At 37.9% G+C, this 25,216-nt stretch overlaps 2 protein-coding genes and 1 long non-coding RNA gene across 3 annotated transcripts; 2 read left to right on the top strand and 1 right to left on the bottom strand.

Annotated features, from left to right (window-relative positions):
- Nucleotides 1–502: 502 nt before the first annotated feature.
- Nucleotides 503–2,354, bottom strand: LOC133865728 (cytochrome P450 86B1-like). Its single transcript, XM_062302182.1, has one exon. The coding sequence runs from the start codon at nucleotides 2,141–2,143 to the stop codon at nucleotides 578–580; it is 1,566 nt and encodes a 521-aa protein (XP_062158166.1). The 5' UTR covers nucleotides 2,144–2,354; the 3' UTR covers nucleotides 503–577.
- A 5,964-nt stretch (nucleotides 2,355–8,318) lies between these two features.
- LOC133865751 (protein SIEVE ELEMENT OCCLUSION C) lies at nucleotides 8,319–12,647 on the top strand. Its single transcript, XM_062302218.1, has 7 exons — nucleotides 8,319–8,691; nucleotides 9,054–9,161; nucleotides 9,251–9,693; nucleotides 9,886–9,998; nucleotides 10,103–10,230; nucleotides 11,326–11,814; nucleotides 11,940–12,647. The coding sequence occupies exons 1-7, from the start codon at nucleotides 8,503–8,505 to the stop codon at nucleotides 12,513–12,515; spliced, it is 2,046 nt and encodes a 681-aa protein (XP_062158202.1). The 5' UTR covers nucleotides 8,319–8,502; the 3' UTR covers nucleotides 12,516–12,647.
- A 2,689-nt stretch (nucleotides 12,648–15,336) lies between these two features.
- LOC133858885 (uncharacterized) lies at nucleotides 15,337–16,039 on the top strand. Its single transcript, XR_009898624.1, has 2 exons — nucleotides 15,337–15,515; nucleotides 15,619–16,039. It is a non-coding gene; the product is annotated as an uncharacterized LOC133858885 (long non-coding RNA).
- The last annotated feature ends 9,177 nt before the right edge of the window (nucleotides 16,040–25,216 follow it).

The raw sequence follows: 25,216 nt of genomic DNA, 5'->3' as shown, positions 1-25,216 counted from the left end.
AATCCAAAAGCACATTCTAAAAAGTGACGCACCACACGAACAAATAATAGCAAATTCAAATAACATCAAGACTAATTAATGATATTTGTAAACACGATATAGTGTTGTAGGTACAAATAACACGTATCCTGATCGTTGAGTACAGATGTTACATGTAATAGGGAAATATATGTTTTTTATACAACAATTATACAATCCTTCTCACATGAGTCCCACCCTATACGAAAAAAAATTGTATAATTATTATATAAAAATATTGTGTTTGCATCATTACTCCATGTAATAATATAATACCTGCTCATTCAAGGGAAACGTAAATAAAAGAAAACAGTAAGGATATATATGTACCGTATATATATATATATATATATATATATATATATATATATATATATATATATATATATATATAACAGTAGAGTCGTGCATAAAAATACCAACGTAAATACATGAGAGACTTCCAAGAATTGCAATTGTTGTCGAAAAGGACTCCTCATGAGCTGAAACTTTTCAACTACATTAAATATTCCAAATAAAATAGGCTATAGGCATAAAAAAGTACAGCGTGGCAACCGACCTACGTACGCTCGAGAGTCACCAGCAATCCATGCTTCATGTAAAGAGTGGTTGTGAGTTTCGGATCAACTTCATGGCCTTCAACAACCATAACTTCATACCTCAACAGAATTGAAGCAGCCACCATTTTCATCTGCATATAAGCAAATTTCTTCCCTAGACACAATCTTGGACCGGCATTGAACACAGTATACTTGAACTGATTCTCGCTCACAAACTGCCCGTCTTTAATCCACCTCTCTGGCTTGAACTCCAAGCAGTCTTTTCCCCATACGGACTCCATTCTAGCCATTGTGAAAATGCAGTAGTGAACCCGAGCCCCCCTTTTAACCATGTTACCATCCGGGAAAACATCGTCTTCCACTACTTCTTTCATGTCCATTGGCACCGAAGGGTAAAGCCTTAGAGATTCTGATAATGCTGCTTGTAGATACACCATCTTCTTTAGTTCTTCCACTGTAAAAACTACGTCATGATCATCATGTAGTACATTCTTGCAGTTTCGGCAACCCAAAATTTCATTAATCTCACTGAGAATTCTGCTTTTCACCTCTGGGTTCTTGTGTATTAACCAGAAGAACCATGCCAATGCCACTGAGCTCGTGTCTCGCCCTGCTAATGTGAAACTAATGCAGAAATCTCTGAGAAATTTGTCGTGAAAATTCCTTTTCTTACCTTGTTCAGAGTCTTCAATAAGCCTCGACAAGAGATCACAATGATCACTTAAGCTGCCAAACTTGGTTAAATCGTTCTTTCGAAGTGCCACTGTCTTGTCAGCGAAATCATGCACGATTTTTATTGCCTCCTTGAGCCGCTTTTCGTATCCTATCCCAAAGTGCCTCATGGGCTTCCATACAAAAGGTGGCACGATGAATCTGAAAAGGGTCAATTCTGTGGCTTCTTCGAAAGCTTTTGCAAACGGAACTTTAGGTAAATCAAGGGCCAAGCAGCCAGGATCAGCGCCAAAAGCGGCAGAGCAGACGTTGTCAAAAGTAAACCGAAGAAGAACTTCTTGGAGATCGAAGCTGTCCTTTGACTCCACAAGCTTCTCGAACAATTTCAGCAGCTTCTGATGCACCAAGTCTTGCATGGTTTGAAACGAATGCTCAACAAACCGAGTTGAATGCATCTCGGAAATTGCAATTCGCCTCTGTTCCTTCCACAACTCATCGTCAGCATTAAAAATGCCATTCCCAAGCAAGTCATAAAATCTCTCTCTATAGTACTTACCTTTGGGGAAATTCTTGAACTTTGTTTTGAGCATATATTCAATGTTGGAAGGATCAGCGGTTACGATTCCATACGCCCCTCCCATCCACATTCCCCTGAAGTGGAAGGTTCCACCAGCTTTGATCAACGACTCGGTGATCCAATCATAAATGTTGTTGATATGAAGGAATAGCGATGGTATGATCCCCATAACTGGCCATAACATTGGACCGTTATTGGTGAGTCTCTCAAGTATACAACGAAGAACGAGTAGTACTCCAAGCAGGGATATAGTTGCTTCCCAAAAGAAGTGAGAACACAGCCATTGTATTGAAGAGAAAACAAGCTTTGTCGCCATAGCTATATCTCTTGTGGTTTGGTGGATTGGCAAAGTTCGATATATATCATATATGCACGGAAGAGCATCAAGGATGGACGTGATCTTTTATGAATGAGAGATTTTTTAATTTTGCGGTAAGCCAAGAAACAGTAATAGGGTTATGGAGAGGTTGGAAGAAATTAGTGGTAGCACCGGCCGGCTTCTTTGATTCTGATGTGAGAGACTAGAGAGTAGATTGGTTAGGAACGAACGTACTCAAAATAATTTGGGACCTATAAGAATATATATGAATTGAAAGTTGTTTGAAGCATTAATTTTTCGGACAAAATGGTTATTGAAAATTCGTGGTCCCTAAAGGACTATTAATAAATTGAGAGAGAAAGAGAGAGTATTTGGGGTCCTATTTTTTGAGATGAGAAATGCTACACATACGTACCCCGACTCTCACTCACACACCTTCAAGTGCATATTTTTTGACGTGACATTAAATATCACTATTAAATTTTAGATTCAATTTATGATTTTTATTGTCATATAAAAGAATGTGCACTCAATTGAGAGCATGTGAATGAGAGTGTGTAGCATTTTTCGATGGAGAGAGAAACCTTTTTTAACATGAGAAGCTCATGAATATGACCTTTGGAGATGTTTGTAACGTGGTGGGCTGAAATTTTCTAATCAATAATGCAGTTATTTTTCATATAGTAAGAGTTATATATTTTTTCATGTAGTGGGTTGTTTGAGTCGGGTTTTGTGATTTATTTCCCCAGTAGAAGTCATTGTCACATATTGCTAGGGGGGAGTTGATTGCATTTATATTTCTCTTTGCTTCAATTAGAAAGATGGCTATTTTTTCCTAATAGATGAGAAGGAGAACAGAGAGAATGACTTGAGCCTAAATTAAAGAGAGTAGATGCACGATGCGACACCAAGCGGGTTGATGTGAATTGGTTAAAGGGTTACACCAAAAAAATAGAGCTACCCACTAAAGAGGCTAGTGGGGTTCGGCCAACGTACCCATTAAGTGGTTAGCCCTACTGGCCTACAGAATATGGCAAACTGTGAAAGGACGTTTCTCCAATATTTGTGTTTGAGACATTGTAAGGTAGTGTATGTATAGGTGAGAGACTTGCAATCTAAATCAGAGAAGCTTATAATTTTCATTCAAAAGCTACAACTAAGAGAAAGACCCGGTCGGCCGTCATAACTCTGAATTTATCCTCCCATCACAACCCAACCGTCTACGGCCTTTTTTTTTATTTATTTTTTTATTTTTTTTTATATCTATAAAAGATGGTGCTACGACTCTTGAATTCAATCTACCCAAATTCAGATCATATATATATTAAGGGAGTTATTCTCCATTCATTTAGTGGTCTGTTTGAGTGAGACCAGGTGAGTTATTGTCACATGCATATTGCTGGAGGTCATCGAGTCGATTACTTTTGTATTTCTCCTTAATTTGCTTCAATTATAAATGTTGAAGTAAATTTTTAGACGGTTGAATGGGTGGTGGGTCACCTGTAAATAAAGGAAAAGTTACTTGGGTGACGCCTGCAGGAGGGGAGCTAGTGGAAAACCTTTGATGCTTAAGTCAACAGTCATTTTTTAAAGAGAAAACTCAACAAAAAGTTTATAGGTAAAGAGTCTGTGTTTCATACATGCACTATAAAAAAAACGGCTTTCTGAGCCGTTTTAATAAGATCAGTTGGAGCCATTTTGTTAAAAATGCCTCCCAACAAAAATGGCTCTAATTAGAGTTGTTTTTGTTAAAATGGCTCTAATTGGAGCCGTTTCAAAAAAATTTTAAAAAAAGGACTCAATTTATAATAACTCTAACCCTATATACTATATATAGGTTTATTAAACTTTTCAATGTGTGATCATGGAGTTCAAGCCTGAGCTTGTGAACAATCTCTACACAATTTTTTTTTGAACAGAACAATCATACAATTATTAATAACATAAAAATATAATATGTAACATAACTATAGTTTATAAAAAATTAACAATATGCTATTATATATAAATAGAGTTCATAAACTATACATATAATGTGAGCAAATAGTAAGTCTCACGTGTGATTGATCCTAAGTACTAGTCCGATCGATCATGATAGGATCTAGGATCGATAGAATCATCCAAACTATCCTTGTGTGTTACTCTGATCTATCCTAGTGCATTAGTCTAATCGATCGTGATACAATCAAATGATCGATCAAACTTGACACAATTGAAGGTTTGATCGAATATCTAATTCATCTTAGTGCATCGGTCCGATCTATTGTGATACGAAAGTTCGATCAATCAAATTTGACCTAGTGAATGTTCGATCTAACATGCGATTGATCATAAGTAGTAGTTCGATCGATCATGACAGGATCAAAGGATCGACAGAAGATTTGATCAATCCAAGCGTATTCTATATATATACACACTAACTATACATTATATGACATACTAAATATTAATAACTAATTAATATGTTAGTTTAACATATTATATAAATACTATTATCAACATATTATAATTAATATGTAATACTATATTTAATTAGCTAGTATTGTATATGCTTATTTAGTAGATACATAATTATTTTTATCAAAAAATTAATTAAAAATTAAAAATAAGTGATTGGAGCCGTTTTTGGCAAAAACAGCTCCAACTGCAGTCCTCTTATAAACGACTCTAGTTAGAGTTTTTTTTTTTTTTTTTTGGCCACAAAACGACTCCAGTTGGAGCCGGTTTGGAGAAAATGATTCTCCCAAAACGACACTATCGAGTTGTTTTGGGGGCGTGTGCGTGGGACACGAAACTTTCGTGTCCCGTGCGCGCCACACCCCAAATCTCAAAAATTTCGTGTCTCTCTTTCTCTCTCTATGATATATATCTCTCTCTTTCGTTACTGTCCCAAAAAAAAATAGCGATTTTTTTTTTTTAATTATTATTTTGAGCCGTTTTAGGGTCCTTAAAACTACTGCAATTGGTATGAGCTGTTTTTACCAAAACGACTCCAACCGGTTTAAGCAGTAGAACCGTTTTAAACAAAATGGCTCAAACCGAGATTTTATTACTCTTGGTTTTGAGCTGTTTTTATGCCTTAAAACGGGTCAAAAAGCCTCTTTTTTTTTTTTTTTTTTTGGTAAATAGTGATGGGGTATACTCCTTTTAATGGGGGAGGCTCCTTGTTTAACATGGTAACATCGGTGTCAATAATGCTTCATTTTCCTTGTAGGGTGACTATTAATGGCAATTTGGGGAATTAATGAGGGTGTGTAGTTTTTAGGTGATTTTTTTTTTTTTAGAGAAATGATATAAATACATCTCATTTTCCATCATAAACAGGTTGATTGTAACGAGATTAATGTAGGAAGAAATAATGGAATGAAAAGAGGAAATCAGGAAGTATTTGAGGTATTAGAGACAGTTGGACAGTAATGAATTAAAGAGACATCTCTCATTAATACCGTCTTTAGATTAGGTAAGAAGATGTGTGGGGCACAATCACATAACGTTAAAGCAAGGGTTTTTAGAATACTAATAGAAATGATTAATATTCCGTTCGCTTCAGCGAAAATATTTTTCGGTGTTTAGTGGGGGCGAAAATAATAGTCAACTTGAAAATGATTTACATTTGACAAAAAATGCTTAATAAATTTCGACAAATGATTTATGCTTTTTAAAAGCACACGCAATCGACTATCTTTTTAACAACGTAGTCGACCTTCATGCTCAAGCAGTCGACCATTGCTGGAATTCGGCAACGGTTGCCGGATTCCAGCACCGATCGGTGCTGGAATTTGAAAATTTCTGTTAGAATCGGTGCCGGAATTTGAAAATTTATGTCAGAATCCGGCGACGTACAGCCATCGTCATCGGATGTTGGCCAAACTAGCCGAAATTTGGCCAGAATGGTCGAATTCCGGCCATCTAGCCATAATTTTGCCAGAACTGTAAGATTTCAGCCATTTGGCCGAAATTTTGCTAGAACGACTGGATTCTGGTCAGTTGACCGAGATTTGGCTAAAATGGTCACATTCCGGCTAGTTGGCCGAGTTCTAGCTAGAACAGACAGCTTTCGACCAATTGGACGGGATTTGGCCAAAACGGCCAGCTTCAGGTCAGCTAGCCGGTATCTAGCCAGAACAGCTTACTTCTAGCTAACTGGCCGGGATCCGGCTGTTTTGGTAAGATACCAACCATTTTGGCCGAATTCCAGTCGTTATGGCCAGAATCCGGCACAAAATGGCCAGATTCTGGCATTTTTCGCCAAAATCCGACACAAATTGATTCTGGCCACCTCTGTCGGAATCCGGCAACAATACCCGAAATGTGATTTTTCGCCGGTGGTGAATTAATTTTTCATACGAGCCAAACGCTGAAAAATATTTTCAAGAAAATCATTTTTTTATGAAAAATAATTTCGTTAAAAATATTTTACAATGAAAACTATTTTACGTCAAAACTAAAGGAATATAAGTTTTTGAAATAATTAATAATTTAATATGACATTAGAGATTTTATTATGTGTTAGATCTTACTTATTTATAAAGAATTTGATTCCATAAATAAAAAAAATATTAAGAAATTAATTTAAATAATTAAATCTACTATTTCCAAACCTTACATCCGAAACCGATGGCAAAACTATTTTGTGTTGAGAATGTATTGGGCCATTGATATTGAAATTCGTGTCAGAATCAAAGAATTGGTCTTAAGAAAAAAGGACAAAGACACCGTTTACTTTGCATCTTTTATAAGAAAAGAGGAAGAAAATGTACCCCACAAGTTAAATGTTTAACACAGTGGGGAAAAGATGCAAAGAAGAATCAATGACTGAAAGCAACGCGTTGTTTTCTCTATATATTAATATTAACCAAAATAGATAAAATCAGGTTTTCCATAATAATGGCTTAATGGAGGTTACTTTTCTTGGTAACATGCACGCAGCCGGGAACTTTTTAATAGACTCGTTTATTTTGTGTCATGTGTTTGTGTATATAATACAGAACGGAATTTGAGGGTGTCATGGATTCTCAATTATTAACGTGACACTCTTAATTTGCATCTTGTGTGTACACAGGATAGAAGATGCAAGTCTTATTCAATTTTATTTATTTCTAAAGCATTTTTCACTAATTATTATGCATGTTAGCGTTACACTTTGGGAGCTTGGGATTACTAGTCTTATTATTAAGGGAAAATTATATTCACCTCCCCTGAACCATCATTCTTTTTCGTTGTTATCCTTCTGTTATGATTTTCTGTGAGGGTCTAGACACATTGCAAATGAGTTAGTAATTTCAGTGAATAAGCGTAGTTTTCCCGATTATTTATTTATAGTTTAATCTATAGAGAAAAATCATATTTAACCCATAGGTTTTCATTTGATTCGGATTTAATCTTTAGATTTCTAATTTAAAAAATAAGGTCTTAATCATTCTCTCAAATATAATACGACGAGAACGAGTTAAAAAAAAGTACTTCATAAAAACAAAACAAAAGATTATAAGGGTTAATGACTACCAAGGCTTAAGATATATGCTTTAGTTTTATTTTAGACTCTACATCCAAGGATTTTTTTTTTTTAAATAGATGATGTGGCACTTGTTAAGGTTGTTAAAGTGGATGCTTACGTATTAAATGAGACACGCGTGCATACTAGTAGCAAACCGTTAATTTTGACGATAAAGTAATAGAGGAAACATAAGCAAAAGCTTAAGCATTTTATTCTTTAAATTAGAATCTTTAAGATTAAATCCAAATCAAATAAAAACCTAATGACTAAATATGTTTTTTTCTCTGATATATACATGCATTACATTCCCTCTCCTTTTTCATCTTTTTGACCTTTTCTTTTTTGAACCCCTCAGAATTAAAGCTGAGAATTCGAAGGCTGGAACACGTCTTTTTGTCTTGAGAAATTGCTTTCCAACAAAATTGAAATTTCATACCGAAAGAAAAATGGATCTGGCAGCTTCATCTTTTTTTTCCTTTTCGAATGGTATATATGTAGATGCTTAAGTCTCTTCAAAACTACAAGAAGAAAAAGTGCAAAAAGGAAAGGCTTTGGATTTGATTCGGGTCCACATGCAGCTCAAATCTCTTTAAGTAAGAGGAAGCTTTATTTTGGTGGTCTTCTCGTTAAAAAAGAAAAAAAAAATGGCTAAAACATCATTGTCCTTTGATCCTTTCCGATTGGTACGAGCACCGGCGGTCCCAAAAGAAGCCACACACAGACACGAAAAACACACACATAGATGCTCTAGTCATTTGTTAAAGCAAAGAAGTATCTTCAACCAGAACTATGTTTACAAGCTCATATCTGTAGCATCTCCATCTTGCTTACTGTACCACCATCGATCACTTGATCAGCCATGAACTTGCTCGGGAGTGACCCCTTCTCCCAGTCTTCATCATATTCAGATCCTCAAGGTGTCCTGATATGGAAACTCCTCCTTACCCATGACCCTGATGGTCGTCGTCTTGATTCTGAGCTATTGCTTCATGCAACAGAGCGCATCATGCTTTATGCTACTACATCAGAAGTACCAGTTACCTCTCTGGTCGGTAACAATATTGTTAATCATGTCCATTTGCAAAGAATTCTGGGGCACACAATTAAGATTATCACTTCACTTTCTCAAGATAATTGTTTATAGTGTTTAAGATTTCAGGGTCTTTCGTACGTGATGGTGTTGTGAGACTGACCATCAAATCCATTATCCATGAACATCAGGACATGTCAAGAGTTAATTAATTATTAATATGACGAAGAGACATTTCTCAATAAATTCTTGTTTCCAACAAATTAGAGGAGATGGATTTGATGGGTGTGTCAAAATTGATCAATCACATTAATATGCCATTAACATTTTCTTCATCTTCTTAAGTTGTCAACTTGTTCAGTTCCAAACATTTGTTGCAGGTTTCTGGTCTACAGTTTGGTGCGGTTGCAATGAATAAGGAAAGCAACGTTGAAGGACTCGATTCCCTTGAATCACTCGGACAGGCCATCTATGAGATTTCACACCAGGCAATTCCTCTCTCTCTCTCTCTCTCTCTCTCTCTCATGTGTAGACACGTACGCCTACACACAATCTGATTCAGTTATTGTAATGGCAGTTGCTCTGCAAGTGTTCTGGTGAAGATAGTCTCCACATGAGGACGATGGTTTTGTTTGATATGCTAGGGAAGTATAAATGGGATGCAAAAATGGCTTTAGTACTGGCAGCATTTGTGACAAGCTATGGGAATTTTCGGCTCCTCATGCAACTCTATCCTCGCGATCCTTTGGCGGCATCGATTGCAATGCTTAAGCGATTGCCTTACAACTTGAGCACATTGAAGCCTCGCTTTAAGGCGTTGAGCCAGTTGGTTAAGACAATGGTGGATGTGACAAAGTGTATCATCAAGTTTGAAAGCTTGCCACTTTCACATTTAGAGCTGGATAAAGAAATTTCTGTTGCAAAGTCTTATATTTATGTAGCTGCTTACTGGATCATTAGGAGCGCCTTCACATGCTCTTCGCAAATCACAGATTTGACACCCATGAAAACTGAGCAAGTGCATGTTCTTTCTCTTCAATTGGCCTACATATATATATGCTGATTCTTCGTTTTTCTGCTTCATGATTTGTGCCGAATTATTATGCATTTAAATAATAATTAGAATATGGTTTTTGTACTAGTTAATTAATGTTTGAATGTAAAATCATGTATATTATTGATAATTTTCTAATGCTGGAGCTCCCTGTGCAGGTATTCAGATTCAACAGTAATTGCAACATGGGAGCTCTCAAGTTTGGTTTATCGGTTAAGCAGGATATGCAGTTGCCTCAGACGGCAGGTGGATGTGTGTCATCAACAAATAGGTTACTATATAAGATTCTTCAGAACAACTTGGAAGCCATTTACTGGTTCTCTGAAGTATAGACTGTGCATCATATTGATGCTTGTTCTATTACATGACTTGCAGAGAGAAAGATTTGGCAGAAGCTATTGAGTCTCTTTCAGGAGATCCATGTGGACAATCAAGAGGTGCTCTATACGTTATTTGCTTCGACAGATGACCTGCCACTTAAGGATTGCTCCTCACAAGCAAAGGTTTTATTCCCTCCAGCAGTTGTTTCAAATCTGAAAAAATGTGGTCATATCATGCTCGCTATAAAGTTCTGATAGAATCTTATTCTTATATAATGAGTCCAGTAAAGTATTGACTGTCCTTAAAGCATGTCTTCTAAATACTACCAAAATGTTGAATAGTTATCCCCTTTATCCTAACAAGCCATGCATGTCACCATTAGTTTCCTTGTAACCCGCCATTGGGCAGTAGGACTAAAGCCCTGCTTAGGCCTAGCTAACTGTTTGCTTAGTATCCCCTTAAAAGCTGTCCTTGATTCCCAAATATCTGCTCTGGTTACTACGGACCAGATCTGGCTTGTCAGAAACAAGCTTGTCCACTAAGGGATCCCTCTTGATCCCCAAGCTACCTTGAACCTCATTAAGGCCACTGTAAAATCCCATCTCACTGCCCTGGAAGAACAGCCCTTCCTCTATGGCTTACTGGATATCCGCCCCCACACCCCCCCCCCCCCCCCCCCCCCCCAGAAGTATCCTCAGCAATTAGGCAGCAGGTGCAACTTTGAGCGACCACAAAGGTAACTTCTTTGCTGCCTGTTCAAAGAAGCTTCCCCCATGGATGCCAACTTGGGCGAAGCCCATGCAACTCTTCCTGCGGTTAATCTCGCTGCTGCCCATGGCTACTCCTCCTTGATCCTTAAAGGGGACTCGTTGCTGACCATACTCACCATAAATTCCCCCCAACTCTTCTCGAACGGGCCACTGTCCCGTCACTACCGACATCAACCAGCAGCTCCTCACTTTCAACAAGTGAACTGCTTTAAAGATCTCAAGATGTACCAATTTTAGTTTACACCATGTTGCTAAATGGGCAGCTTTAAGCTTTACGCTTTGTGCTTGGAAGCATTCTCCCTCATTCTCCCCTTCTTTCCTCTTTAAGAATTAGAAGTGAAAACGACCCCTTTTGAAAAAGAAAAAATTAAAAAAAATTGAAAAGCCGTTGTTGGGCAAGACGATCGACATCTCTCAGGAACCAACTTGAATCCCAAGTTAAGCTCTTTATTGAGTAGAGTCTTTTTTTCCTCTTAAGTTTACCGTTTCCTTTGTGTTAATTGACAGCTTGGTGTGTCTGAGCTGAGCAACAAGGTAGTGGTGCTCTTAATCTCAAAGCCAGAGCCCCTCCCAACAGAAAATTTACTTTTGCTGGTTCAGCAAACATATGATCACCCTCTCAACAAGAAGTATAAGGGAAGTTATGAGATTGTATGGTTTCCAATTCCATCTACTAATACATGGACTGATGCTGAGGTGAGAAGCTTCAACGTTTTCTCAAACTCTTTACCATGGTACTCAATAAGGCTGCCATGGTTACTTAGCTCAGAAGTGGTGAACTATGTAAAACAATCATGGAACTACACGGGTGAGCCTCTCATGGTAGTATTGGATTCAAAAGGGATGGTTAGCAACTCAAATGCAATTGACATGGTAATGATCTGGGGAGCCCGGGCATATCCCTTTTCAGCTTCAAGAGAAGAAGTGCTCTGGGAAGAGGAGAATTGGACATTGCAACTTCTGATTGATGAGATTGACACCTTATTGGCTAGCTGGGTATGAGTCTAACTCAATGAAGCATCAGGATGATCCCTTGTTGAGACCCTTATTGTCATTGCAAATACCAAATTTAATTAGACTTCTTGTACTTATGCTTATAAGATTGCATGCACTGGTTTCAGGTAGAAAAAGGAAGAAACATTTGCATTTATGGAAGTGAGAACCAAGATTGGATTCAGGAGATCAATTCTAAATTGAAGGAAATAAAAAGTGGAGGTGTGCAGCTTGAGATGGTGTATGTAGGCAAGAGGAACCCGGATGAACATGTAAGGAACATTTTGGCCAGCATTCCGGAAGAAAATCATACTGGTTCTATCTCTTTCTTGAAAATTCAATTCTTTTGGCTTCGGCTGGAGAGTATGAGAAGGTCAAAACTCCGACTTGGAAAGACTGTCGATACCGATCATATTCTAAAGGAGGTGTCAGCATTGCTAGACTTTAGTGACAAGGGTTGGGCAATAATAGGGAAAGGGTCTTCCACAGATATTTTGAAGCTTCAAGGAGAAGATCTCGTGCACTGCTTGAATCTTTTTTCACAATGGGAAGAAAATTTGGCAAAACTCCTGGATGCCAGTAGGGGTGCCCTTGAACCTTGCAATCACTCTAATGTCATTCCTTATGCTGAGGGGTTGATTGAAGGAACTGCAATTTGTGAGAAATGTAAGCGTCCCATGAAGAAGTATATTGTCCTTGAATGAAATGTAATGAACTAGGTGACTACAAACTGCGTTTCCTACACTTTTTTGATATCCTTTTTGATTTACTGACTGGTAGACACTTACAAAAAGATCTACCATATTCATGGAACATGCATATATAATGTTTCCTGGCCGGTCAGCAAACTCTACTTGTGTTGCATCCTGTAAGAATAATTTTCATGTTTAGCTCCGCTTCATTTCTCTTCCTTACATTTTATATATTTTATTATATATTTGTACATGGTATCAAAAGCCACTTTTACGTGGCCACAAACGTCTTCTTCTAGCGTATTTCTGGCGTTGTCTCCATGATCTTGGTATTCTCTCTGACAATCCCATAGTTGTTCCAAGCGTCCTTTCAATTTGGTGACCACACACCAATCAAAAGCTCGAAACATGTCCTTTCCAACGCTGCCGAAATAAATCCAATCAGACATATCACGCGCCCCCACGTGCCGTATGAAGACCCTGCCAATTTAGCCCCGTGCCTCTAGCCTTTGCAATAAGTATTGTTGTTTTTTTTTTTGTTTTTTTTTTGCCTTATTCGAAGCTAATTCTAGAAATATATATAAAATCAGGTTTGCTAGGTACAACCTATCAATTTGTGGAAGACCCAACACCATCGGCTACCGAACACTGCGTCATGTGCCACTGCACATCACTGCCATTCCTACAAGTGCCGCCACCAAATCTCTTTTTGGCAAAAGAACCCCCAAAATTGCTTTTCCTTCCCCAAATCAGTGGATTTGTGCTCTTATGGTTTGACGCCTCTGTCGCACATGCCTCCACATACCGCCCCAACCTTCTAGCAGTTTTTCCACATGTTTCACACGCCGGCCGGAGACACTTTCTTGCACATGTCTTTCGCGCGCCCACGCGTTACATGTGTGCTTAACGAACTAGCTAGGGTTTACTTGATCCAATCTGTCGGCCCGATTTACCATTCATTCCACGAATGTGTGGCCAATTTGGCCTAGTCAACGACCCATTTTTCGGCCCAAGCCGACTCATTCAGCGACTCATGCACCGGTCCAAACTGGCCCATGTCAACGGCCCATTGTGGAGAATCCACAGCTTAGCGCTTCCCAACGCCTTCACCGGTCATTTATGCCCAGACCATTGGTGCCTTCACAAGCCATCCAGGCCCAACGCAGCTAGTGCCCTTTCACCAGCCGTCCACGGCCCATTGCCGTTAGCTTTCGTCGCTACCATTCTCCAAGAACACAGACACACAGTTGTGATTCTTAAGCTATTATTGCCGGTCACCATCAACTCCGGCTCCAAGGACCTCACTTTAAAGCTTATGGACTCTATTTTTACTTTTTAGGTTGTAAATGACAGATCAACAGTTAGATAGTCATGAGATAAAAAATTAATTTTTAGCATTACTCTTTATGAAAATATAGTCCATAAGCTAGCTTTAAACAGAGATTTAAAACACAATGCCCTAATTTACCTCAATAGTCAATACCCATACAGATCACCAAAAAATAATCTGACAAAAACCTAAACACTATCACGAAGCAAATTTGTTGAATCATTGTCTTTTCACTAAAATTCTGTGTTTTATCTTTTAACGGTTGCACAGTTGCTTTTATTTTCTTTTATTTTCCTCCATTTTCTCAGTGACCAAATAGATCAATGACTCGATCAAACTTTTAGAAAAATCGTATCAAACTTTACTTACCTTACTTGTGTTAGAATATATTTGGATTACCCTAAAGTTAGTGCAATCTAATCTTTAGGGTAATCTAAATATACTCTTAACAACTTGGAGTCTCGAAAATCTTTGCAGAGTGACGAAACTACATGTGCAGAGAGAGAGAGAGAGAGAGAGAGAGAGAGGCAACCGAAGAAGAGAAGCAAAAATACAAGAAAGTGGTGGCTTAGAGAAGTAAAACTGTATAAGTAGAGAAGAGAAGTAACTAGCGGCAGCGACGGTTGGAGAAGCATGCGGTGCTTAAAGAAGTAAAACCAAAAAAGAGAAGTGTGGTGGGCTGGTGGCTCATAAACAAGAAGAAAAGAGAAAAGGCGGCTCACCTCCCAATTGAAATCCAAAAAATTATTCTTGCACAACCAACTTCCACTACTTCTACACAACTCAAGAAACATTGATAAGATTCATACATAGTGGGACACACATGCATGAATCCCACCAATGTATCTTGGTTATGAAAGAATTGTGTAAGTGGGTTGTGCAACAAACACATCCCTTGAAATTCCCTTCAATTTCGTCCCATTTTTAGCTGAGAAATGATTCCTACACTCATTTTTCACAACAGTCCCACAACAAGCTGATCTGGCTGGTAATATTTTATTATTTTTTTTGTTTTGTTTTGTTTTCTTTTTGTAAAAACATAATAAAATATTACCACACTACAAAAAAAACTGTAAATTGCCGCGTGTCTACAGTAACAATTACTGTAGACACGCGGCCAACTGGCAGCGTGTCTTAATGACTACGTGACAGATTATTTGCGAAAAACAAGTGGCCGCGTGTAAAAAATACACGCGACCAATTGGCAGCGTTTATTTTTTACACGCGGCCAATTGGCCGCGTGTATTTTGCACACGCGGTCAATTAGCCGCGTTTATTTTTTACACGCGGCTAATTGGCCGCGTGTATTTTGAACACGCGGCCAATTAACCGCGTTTATTTTTGACACGCGGCCAATTGGCCGCGTGTATCAAATAAACGTTGCCAAATGATTCAAAATTCTCTCCTTTTATTTTTTTCTTCTGCACCGTACCGCCCACAATGTTTGACTTTTCTTTATCATTTCTTTTTTCTTTTTCTTTCTTCCTTCGAGGGTAATGGCCGCCGGTTCTTTCTTCTTCTTTTTTCTTTGTTCTTTTTTCTGCCTTCTTCCTTCTTTCCCTTCTTCCTTCTTTCTTCCCCTTATTTCTTTTCTTCCCCAGCCTTATTTCTTCACACAGTCACAGAGAGCCAGAGAGGGAAATGGAAGACGGAGACCGAGAGAGCTGGAGATCCGGTCTGTGGTATGATTTCCGCGTGTATTTTTTCTTTTCCTTCTTTCCCTTTTTCCCACGCTCTTCGTTCCTAAATCTCCTTTTTTTTTTTTTTGTTCTTTTCTTCACACAGAGGGAGATGGAAGAGGGAGACCGATCGGAGCTGGAGATGGAAGAGGGAGATCGATTTCCGGCGACCGATTCTCAGGGATTGGTATTTTTTTTTCTGGTTTTATTTCCGGCGATTTGCTGTTGTTTGGGTGTATTGAATTTGATTTTGGGTTTCGGGCGTTTTGGTTTGATAATTTCCGGCGAATTGGTTTGATGATTTAGGGTTTCTCTTGTATTGATTTTTTTTTTTCCCATTTTGGGTTTTATTTCCGGCGTGATGTTGTTGTTTTGGTTCCGGCGTCATGCTGTTGTTTTTTTTCCCATCTTGTATTGATTTTGGGTTTCGGGCGACTGGGTTGAATGGCCGGGTTCTTGCTATTTTTTCTGGCTTCTTGCTGTGTTTTCTGGGTTTGGGTGTAATGAATTTGCTGTTGTTTTGGTTATGGATTAATGGGAGAAGAAAAAAGACCGGCCTGGCCTGGCCGGATGTATGCCAGATTGGAGAAGAAAGGATACCGGCCTGGCCTGGCCGGATATATGCCAATTTTTTTTTTTTTAAAAAGGACAAAAATTTTAGCCGCGTGTATTGAAATACACGCGGCTAGAATTTCAAAAAAAACAAATTCCTGTCAGCCACGTATTTTTTGCAAGTTGCTAAATGATACATGGCTAAATAGCCACATATATAAAAGGACACGCGGCTAATTGTGCATTTACACACAACAGGTTTTACCGCGTGTAATTGGCTGTGGCTAAATGCAATTAGCCATGTGTATGACCCCATACACGTGGCTAATTGCAAGTGGCTAATAACAAGGTTATTTGTAGTGCCAGTCACGTCAGCTTGTTGTGGGACTGTTGTGAGAAATGAGTGTAGGGATCATTTCTCAGATCCATGACGTGTCAAAAAGTAGGAAAATGTTAAATTTACAACACCAACACAACAACCACATAATAACCCTTCACATGAGGGTGGGCCCCAGTGTATGGGGCCCACCCTCATGTGAAGGGTTGTTGTGTGGTTGTTGTGATTGTATAGTGTAGGAATCAAATTCCCAAAAAGTATACCTAAAGGCCAAAAGCTTCCCACTTCATTCATTACTCCATCAGGCATCAACCAAACGCTTTCACTGTTAACGGCGTAAACCGCGTCAAACCTGTTACCTAGAAGTCCAAGCCCATTAACCTTTGATTGTTTCTCTCCAGCAAGAATCCCGTCAAGATAATTGCAAATGATAATTGCTAGCCTGATTCGAAGGGCATTATGATTTTAGGTCCGATTTAAAGACCAGTGTCCTTATTCGAAGGATTCAAAGCCTAGGGTTAGTGTTTTATGACGTTGGAGAATTATGAAGTGACTTATTAAATCTCTTTAACAATTTTTTTTTTTTTTTTTTTTTGTTCATATAACACAGTAGTTCATGATCCCTTTTTTTTTTTTTTTTTTTTTTTTTTTTTTTTTTTTTTTGTGAAATAAGAATGGACTTTTATTAAACCAAGAAGGTAACTCTTGCTCAGCAACAATACCCTAGATAGGGGTGTAAATCCGGTTCTGGTTCTCGATTATTGGCCAAAACCGAGAACCGGAACTAGGGTCCCGGTTATTGGATTTTCAATAACCGGGACCGGATCCGGGTACACCGGGAATCCGATTCCCGGGTACCCGGTTTCCCGGGTAAACCGCGTACCTAGACCGGGTTTTCAAAAAAAAAAAATTATATTTTTTGGGCCTGTTTTTAGTATTTTAGGCATTGAGCCTTTTTTTGGGTGGGTGGGGGGGGGGGGGGGAGAGAGAGACTTCATTGGGCTTTAATTTATATATTCAGTTATTAGTTATATATACAAAGAGTTGCAGTGCAGGTTTTGTTCGTTGGTTGAGGGACTTCAGCTCAGCAAGTGGTCCTGTGAAGGCTAACGCACAAGCAGAAAACACACTGAAAAGGACACAAGGCACACCAAATTTAGTGGCAGTTTCAGGGATCCAACTCTGGATGATATCAAATAGAATGAAGTCTAGGGGGTCCTTTTGCATTAGCTTTTCTAATGGTAGCATCTGCTGATCTGCTAGAAATTTCTATTCCATAGGAACTGCCATCAGGTTTTTTCTGAAAAGAAGAATTGAAGAAGAAATGAATGCAGCGTGAAAACTGAAAAAAAAAAAAAATAATAATAATAATAAATAACAAAATAAAAAAGAAAATAAAAACCCACCTTAAAAAAGAAATGAAGAAGAAATGAAGACAAGATCACAAGAAGAGTGACACCGGCAGAGGAAAAAAAAAGGAAAGAAGAAGAGTGACAGCAGCCGAGCGGCGGACAACAGAGAAGAAGAGACTGAAGAGTGATACTGTGGCGTGAGTCAGTGAGTGTATGATTTTAGATTTAGGGTTAAAAGTTAAAACAACAAACGTAAAAGCGTAAAAGGGAAGGGGAGTATTTTTTTTTGTTAATAATTTACAACCCGGTCTCGAGTTCCCGGTTTAACCGGGTCTTTTGAAAACATGAACCCGGGACTGGGACCGGGTACCTACCCGGTTATCGGTTTTCCGGGCCCGGTTAGTGCCTGGATCCGGTTCGGTCCGATTATAACCGCCCCGGTTTTACACCCCTAACCCTAGATGGAGGGAGGACATTCCTCTGCCTAGACTAATTCCAAAACATTTAACAAATCTAATTTCACAAAACCATGGGCAGCCTTATTGGACAATTTTTTTTTTCTTCATATAACACAATAGTTCATGATCACCGCAAAAGAGGGGGGGGGGGGGGGGGGGGGGGCTTTTTGAGCCGTTTTAACAAAATGACTCTAAATTTAAAGTGGCTCTAATTAGAGCCGTTTTTGTTAAAACGGCTATAAATTAATTAAAGCCATTTTTATTAAAACGACTCCAATTTGAAACGCTTTTTTAAAACGGCTCCAATTAGTTAAAACGGCTCTAATTTGTTTGAGCCGTTTTAACAAATAAAAGTCTCAAATTAGAGCCATTTTTGTTAAAACGGTTCCAATTGGAGCAGTTTTAAAAAATAAAAAACGACTCCATTTATAATAACTCTAACCCTATATACTATATTTAACATTAATTAATATATATATAAACCCATTATATATATGTAGTATATTATATATATAGCACTACATAAGTTATATTTAGGGTTGTAATCAAGATGAGGCGAGCTTTGAGATTTTAAGACTGACTCATTTATGATTTGAGCTTAATTAAATAGTTGATCTCGAACTATATCCGATCATAACAGGATCATAGGATCAATAGAAGATCTGATACGAATATTCGATCAATCAAACTTGACACCGTGAATTTTCGATCTAACGTGCGATTGATCCTATTTAATCAATCCAAGTGTTTACTCTGATCGATCGAACATCCAATCAATCCTAGTGCATTAGTCTGATCGATCCTAAGTACTAGTCCGATTGATCATGATAGGATCATATGATTGATAGAAGATCTTATCGATCCAATTGTATTACTTTGATCGATCGAACATCCAATCAATCCTAGTGCATTAGTCTGATCGATCGTGATAGAATTCGATCAATCAAACTTGACACAGTGAATGTTTGATCAAAGTGTATTACTCTGAGCGATCAATCAAACATGACACAGTGAATGTTCGATCTAAATGTATTACTCTACAAGATCATAGGAACGATAGAATATCTGATCAATCCAAGTGTATTACTGATCTGATCGATCAATCATTTGATCGAATCTATTGCATTAGTCTAATTAATCATGATTGAGTTCGATCGATCCTATTGTAGGAGTCTGATCAATCATGATAGAATAATATGATCGATTGACCATCCGATCGATCCTAGTGCATTAGTCCGATCAATCAAACTTGAAACAGTGAATATTCTATCTAACGTGCGATTGATCCTAAGTACTAGTCCGATCGATCATAACATGATCATAGGATCGGTAGAAGATCTAATCGATCCAAGTGTATTACTCTAAATCGATCAATCGTCCGATCGAATCTTTTGCATTAGTCTAATTAATCATGATAGAATTCGATTGATTAGACTTAACACAGTGAAGGTTTGATTGAACGTCCGATCAATCCTAGTGTAGTAGTCCAATCGATCATGATAGAATAATATGATCGATTGACCATCCGATTGATCCTAATGCATTAGTCCGATCGATTGAACATCTAATCAATCATAATGCATTAGTTTGATCGATCTTAAGTACTAGTGTGACGAGTCGGTTAAATGTCGGTGAATTAACTGACTTAACCAATCCGGTCGGTTAACCGAACCGCCTTAACCGCCTACCGAACCGCTGCTCACCCTTAACTTAAATAGCCTTTTGTAAAGCTTGTTTTGGATTCATTGAGAGTTTTAGCCTGTTCTGTTCTTTGTGACTTTGCTATTTGGTTGCAGGATGTGGTCTTTTGGCAGGTGTTTTTGTTGTTTGTTGTCTCTGTGCCAGTTTGGCATTGCTATGTTTTGTGTTCTTTCGGGCTGTATTTGCTGTTGGCCTTGTGGCTTTGTTCATGTTAACCTCTACTACATTTACATTAAGGTTGCAGTTGTTTTTAGGCTTGAATTTCTGGCCTCTGAGTTGGCTTTCTCTGCCTTTGAGATTGTGTTCCAGTCTGATTTTCATTCTGGAGTGATGGAGTTTTGGTAATGGCAGAATGCCCGGACCATGATGCAATGGCAGAGGGTCCATTTTAGCTGGATGTTCTTTTGTTTTGTAAAGGTTTTGGTGGAGTTTACTCTAGTTTAGCGTTTGGTTGGATTGTTTTTGTTCGAGTTTTAGTTTGTTTTTTGGTAATTTTGCTCTATCAAGTATTACCAATATATAAATATATATATATATATATATATATATATAATTTCTTTTTATTTATAGTCGTTTTAGGGACCCTAAAACGGCTCTAAAAAAAATAATGGTTTTTTTTTTTTTTAAAAAAAAATTAGAGCCGTTTTAGGGTCCTTAAAACGGCTCCATTTAGTTAGAGCCGTTTTGGTCCAAAACATCTCTGACTGGTTTGAACCGTTTTGCTAAAATTGCTCAAAACGGTTGGGGTCGTTTTTGTTAAAACGGCTCAAACCGAGACTTTAATACTGGATATGTAGAGCCATTTTGAAAACAGCTCAAAAAAAGCGTCTCAAACCGTTTTGAACCATTTTAAGGCCTTAAAACGGCTCTAAAAAATGGGCTCAAAACACCTATTTTTTTTGTAGTGACTAGATCCTTCTAGTTAGAGGATTTGGAGGTTGAGAATCATATAGTCTTCAAATTGATCAGGAGGAATCGTTGAGGGGTTTTAATTATGATTGAGAATTTGGGTTATGTTAACCTTTAAACTTGGTTTATTTGTTCCAAACAGTATATATATGATTAACAATTAATATTTGTTGTTCTGTCTCTTGAATGAAATTATTTCAATCAAATTTGGAGAAAAATTATGTAAAAAAAAAAATTATAAAATTAGTCCATGTGATTACACTAATTTGTAAAAAGCTTCATGTGATATAACAATGTTCTAATAGCTCCATAGTATGCAAAAATAATAAATTAGTCCCTACGCTATCAACTACTGTCTTAAAATCTTGGCGGATTCCATTAATATGCTACGTCAAATCTAATTATATGACGACACATATCACACATAATGACAAATATATAAAATTTAAATATTTTAATTATTTTTTTGACAGGAAAAAAATTATATATATAGAAACTAAACTAGAAAAAATATAGGAGATGGGTTGCTTCAATTTTTTTTTAAAAAAAAAATTAATAGATTTTATATATTTATAATTTTTTTTTTTTAATATGAGTGACGCATCATAATCCGATTAATGCTAACAGTCATTTAACGAAAAGCTAGGTGCATAGACCAATTTGTTTAAACCAAGAAAAGCATGTCGTAAAAAAAGAGCTTGGTTGGCAAGAGGGAAAAGCTCTTTACCTCTCATTAGAAATCCCCTTGCAACTTCCCCACCTCCTTAGTGAGGGCCCTCTTCGCCCTCTTCCCCTCCACCTAGTGCGGCCACACCTCCTCCCCTAGCTCTTTGTCATTGGTCTTTCATTTTTATTGTCTTTTTTGTCACAAAATAGCAGCAATGTCGTTCCTCCTTCACCAAACAGCCTCGCTCTACTTTGTTGTCGTCCTCTGACTGTGTTCCACCGCCAACTCGGGCGTCGTTCTCGATTCTAAGGTGAATCTCAAATCCTATCCTTTTCAAGCCAGATCTGTCGTCCTCCGCTCCTCCATAACATCGACATGCCATACCATCGTTTTCTTCAGCCTCCTAGCTTTCTACCGCCGCTGCCGCCATCGTCATGTCCTAGCCACCATGCGCCACCACTTGGTCCTCAGGCGCCAACGCGTGTCCTCTGAGCTCCTACCAGAAGCTCCACCACCAGTCTTCCTCTGCCCTGTCCTTTGTTGAAGTTGTTGTTCAGTGGGCTTTTTTTTTTATTATTTTTTTTTCAATGTATTTTTCTTTTGCTTGTGTTTTGTAGCATGATTTCCTATTTGCTGCTTTTGTGTTTGGTGGGTTACTGTCTCCTTGCATTTTGGTGTACGTTCAAATCTTCGAGTGGAGAATTTTGTAACTGAATTTGTGTTGGTACCTCTCTTCTTTTCAATCCCTCTATGATAGTGCATCTTCGGTTTCAGCCTCTTATTGTTGTTGTTGCTGTTTCTAAGTGGGGTTTAGATAGGTTCACTTTAATCTGTACCACTTTTGCTTCTATAACAAGCTTTTGCGACCCATTGAGAGGACCGGCTTACTTATTTAACCAATTTTCTTACTTTTTTTTTTTTTTTTAATATTTTTTCACTATTATATATATATATATATATATATATTTGTGATTGTTGTCGAGGAGATCACTCCTTTACTGTTTATAAGATCACTTACTTCTTTTCCTTTCGAATCAAGTGCGTGAAAAAGATTGAAGAATAGAAAATCTCTTGGCTACTCGGTAGCTTTTTCCCCTTTTTGTGCCAAAGCTACGGGTGCTTTAATTTGTCCACGTGTATGCTTGTATACTTTTGTTTCTCATGTTGGTGGGTTTGGACTACTCCTTTGAAGTCGGAAAGTTGGGATTATGCTGATAAAGAAAAAGAAAAAAATTGGATTCCTTATTATTAACTTTGCAAACTTTATGTAGATAGCTATTGATTGAGTTTTTTTTTTTTTTGAACTACGTTTGAAGAATGTGTCCGTTGAACATGGAATAAATACATGCTTTTTTAATATCATTAATAGAGTTAAAAGAAAATATTATTACAAAAGTACTGAATTTTATAGAGTACTGAATTTATATATATAAAAAAAACTTCTATCCAAATGAAACTTTTTTTTTTTTAAATAAAGTTATAACATTTTTATTACCTAATAAGAGAAATAGAGCATATTGCTTTAACAAAATTTTACAGATACAATCATAAATATCTTCCATCCAAACCTGATTTATAATATGTTTAACAATACTTATTCAGTATTCTAGTGCTATCTTGTCTTCTATTCTTTGGATTTTCTATTTTTCTAAACCTATAAATGACTCCTTTTTTGTGGTTTTTTTTTTTAAAAAAACTGTAATTACTTTATTGGTTTTTAGCTTTTTCTAACGGTCATATTTTACAATAGTCATTTCATTAAAATGATCATTTTTCTAACTGCCATTAAAGTTCACTACTATTCTTCACCCTGCTATAGAAAGAATTGTAATCCTTGAACTGTTTATACTGCAGTGACCAAGTTCAATCAAAACTTGAAAAAAGTTGTAAATGTCAATACGATTTTTTTTTTTTTGTTAAAAAATAAAAAATAACTACTAATTAATTATAATTACAAGCAGCCGTAAGAAGAGAAAGAAAAGGGGGGGCGAGGGGAAGAGAGAGAATGACAGAGGCCTAAGAGAAATATTAAAAAAAAAAAAAAAGATACATTTGTGAATAGTGTAACTCCACATATAGAGTTACACTATTTACAAATTCAAGACAAATCTATTTTACATTTTTAATAGATAATGGGATGAAAGACTTTTTAATGATTTTGCTTAACTATTCTAGCTAAAAGTGAGAAATTCATAATCCATTATAAATGCTCTAGATGGGTTACTTTTTCCCTTAAACCCCATTACAATTAAGCAAGGTAGCAATTCGCCAAAACTCAAGCTTTGTGCCATTTGACATGAACTATATAGAAACAGAGGAAAGAGGTAATTTGAAGAATAGCTTTCGTTTGCTTTTCATTCTATTGATAGTTGGTATTTATACATATTTTGATATTTTTACAAATGGAAATAAATCATGTGATTATACAGAAAATAATATTGTAGCCGTTTGTGTTGATTTCATTCTTGAGATTGCTAGCCGTTGGTGTTAATTGAGTTTCCTTCTTGAGATGTTGCCTGTTGTGGGTTGATTTGGTTTCCTTGTGTGGTTGCTAGCCGTTGTGTGTTGGTGTGATTTCCTTGTTGGTTGTTTTCCTTAGATGGTTCATTACGCCCCCGCAAGCGAGACATAGGGAACACGGCGTTGAGCTTGGTGCGCATGAGAGAGAAATATGGTGAGGCTGTGGGTTTGGTAAAAATGTCGGCGAGGTTATCTTTGCTGGAGATGAAGCGAACAACTAAAGTTTTGGAGGCGACTTTGTCACGAACAAAGTGAAAATCGATTTCAATGTGTTTGGTGCGAGCATGAAAAACAGGATTTGCGAATAGGTAGGTGGCTCCAATTTTGTCACACCAAAGGGTGGGTGGAGATGAAAGAAAAATGTCAAGGTCGCGGAGCATGAATTGGAGCCAAATGAGCTCGGCAGCAGTTGTAGCAAGGGTTCGGTATTCAGATTCAGTGCTGGAGCGGGCAACTGTCTGTTGTTTGCGGGAGGACCAAGAGATGAGATTAGGACCGAGGAAAACACAGAAGCCCCCAGTAGATTTTCTGTCATCAGGGAAGCCGGCCCAGTCAGCGTCGGAGTAGGCTTGGAGGGTGTGGGAGGAGGAGCGTCGAAGGAGTAGGCCATAGGAAATGGTAGATTTGAGGTACTTGAGAATACGTTTGACGGCTTGGAGATGGAGGGAAGTGGGTCGATGCATGAACTGGGAGACTTTGTTTACAGCAAAGGATATATCAGGACAGGTGAGGGAGAGATATTGCAAGGCTCCAACAAGACTACGGTATGGGAAGGGATTGGTGAGAGGATCACCGGAGAGGAGTGAGAGAGCATGTGCGTGGACATAGGAGTCTTGACTGGTTTAGCTTCGGACATGTTGCTTTTTTGGAGAAGATCAAGTATGTAGCATTGTTGGGATAAAATGAGGTCATCTGGAGTATAAGTAGCTTCCATCCCAAGGAAGTAATGAAGGGGGCCTAAGTCCTTGAAAGTAAATTCAGCACGGAGGGACTAGATGAGAGTAGCAGTGCTGTGAGGAAGGGAACTGGTGATGAGGATATCATCAACGTAGATGAGGACAAGGGTGGTTTCTCGAGATGTGCGGCGAATGAACAGCGAGGGGTCGGAATGGGAGCTGATAAAGCCAAGCTCTTGGAGACGATCACTTAGGCAAGAAACCAGGCACAGGGGGCTTGTTTTAAGCCATAGAGTGCCTTGTGGAGCTTGC

Source organism: Alnus glutinosa, chromosome 1 (assembly GCF_958979055.1).
Source record: "Alnus glutinosa chromosome 1, dhAlnGlut1.1, whole genome shotgun sequence".
NCBI classification, from domain to species: domain Eukaryota; kingdom Viridiplantae; phylum Streptophyta; class Magnoliopsida; order Fagales; family Betulaceae; genus Alnus; species Alnus glutinosa.
This window is presented reverse-complemented; position numbering and strand designations above follow the sequence as displayed.

Excerpts from the sequence above, each read along its gene's own strand:
- LOC133865728 (XM_062302182.1), bottom strand. The coding sequence starts at position 2,143 with ATGGCGACAAAGCTTGTTTTCTCTTCAATACAATGGCTGTGTTCTCAC.
- LOC133865751 (XM_062302218.1), top strand. The coding sequence starts at position 8,503 with ATGAACTTGCTCGGGAGTGACCCCTTCTCCCAGTCTTCATCATATTCA. Across the intron at positions 9,694-9,885 it reads CCCATGAAAACTGAGCAAGT|GTATTCAGATTCAACAGTAA; the intron begins GCATGTTCTTTC and ends CTCCCTGTGCAG. Across the intron at positions 10,231-11,325 it reads ATTGCTCCTCACAAGCAAAG|CTTGGTGTGTCTGAGCTGAG; the intron begins GTTTTATTCCCT and ends GTTAATTGACAG.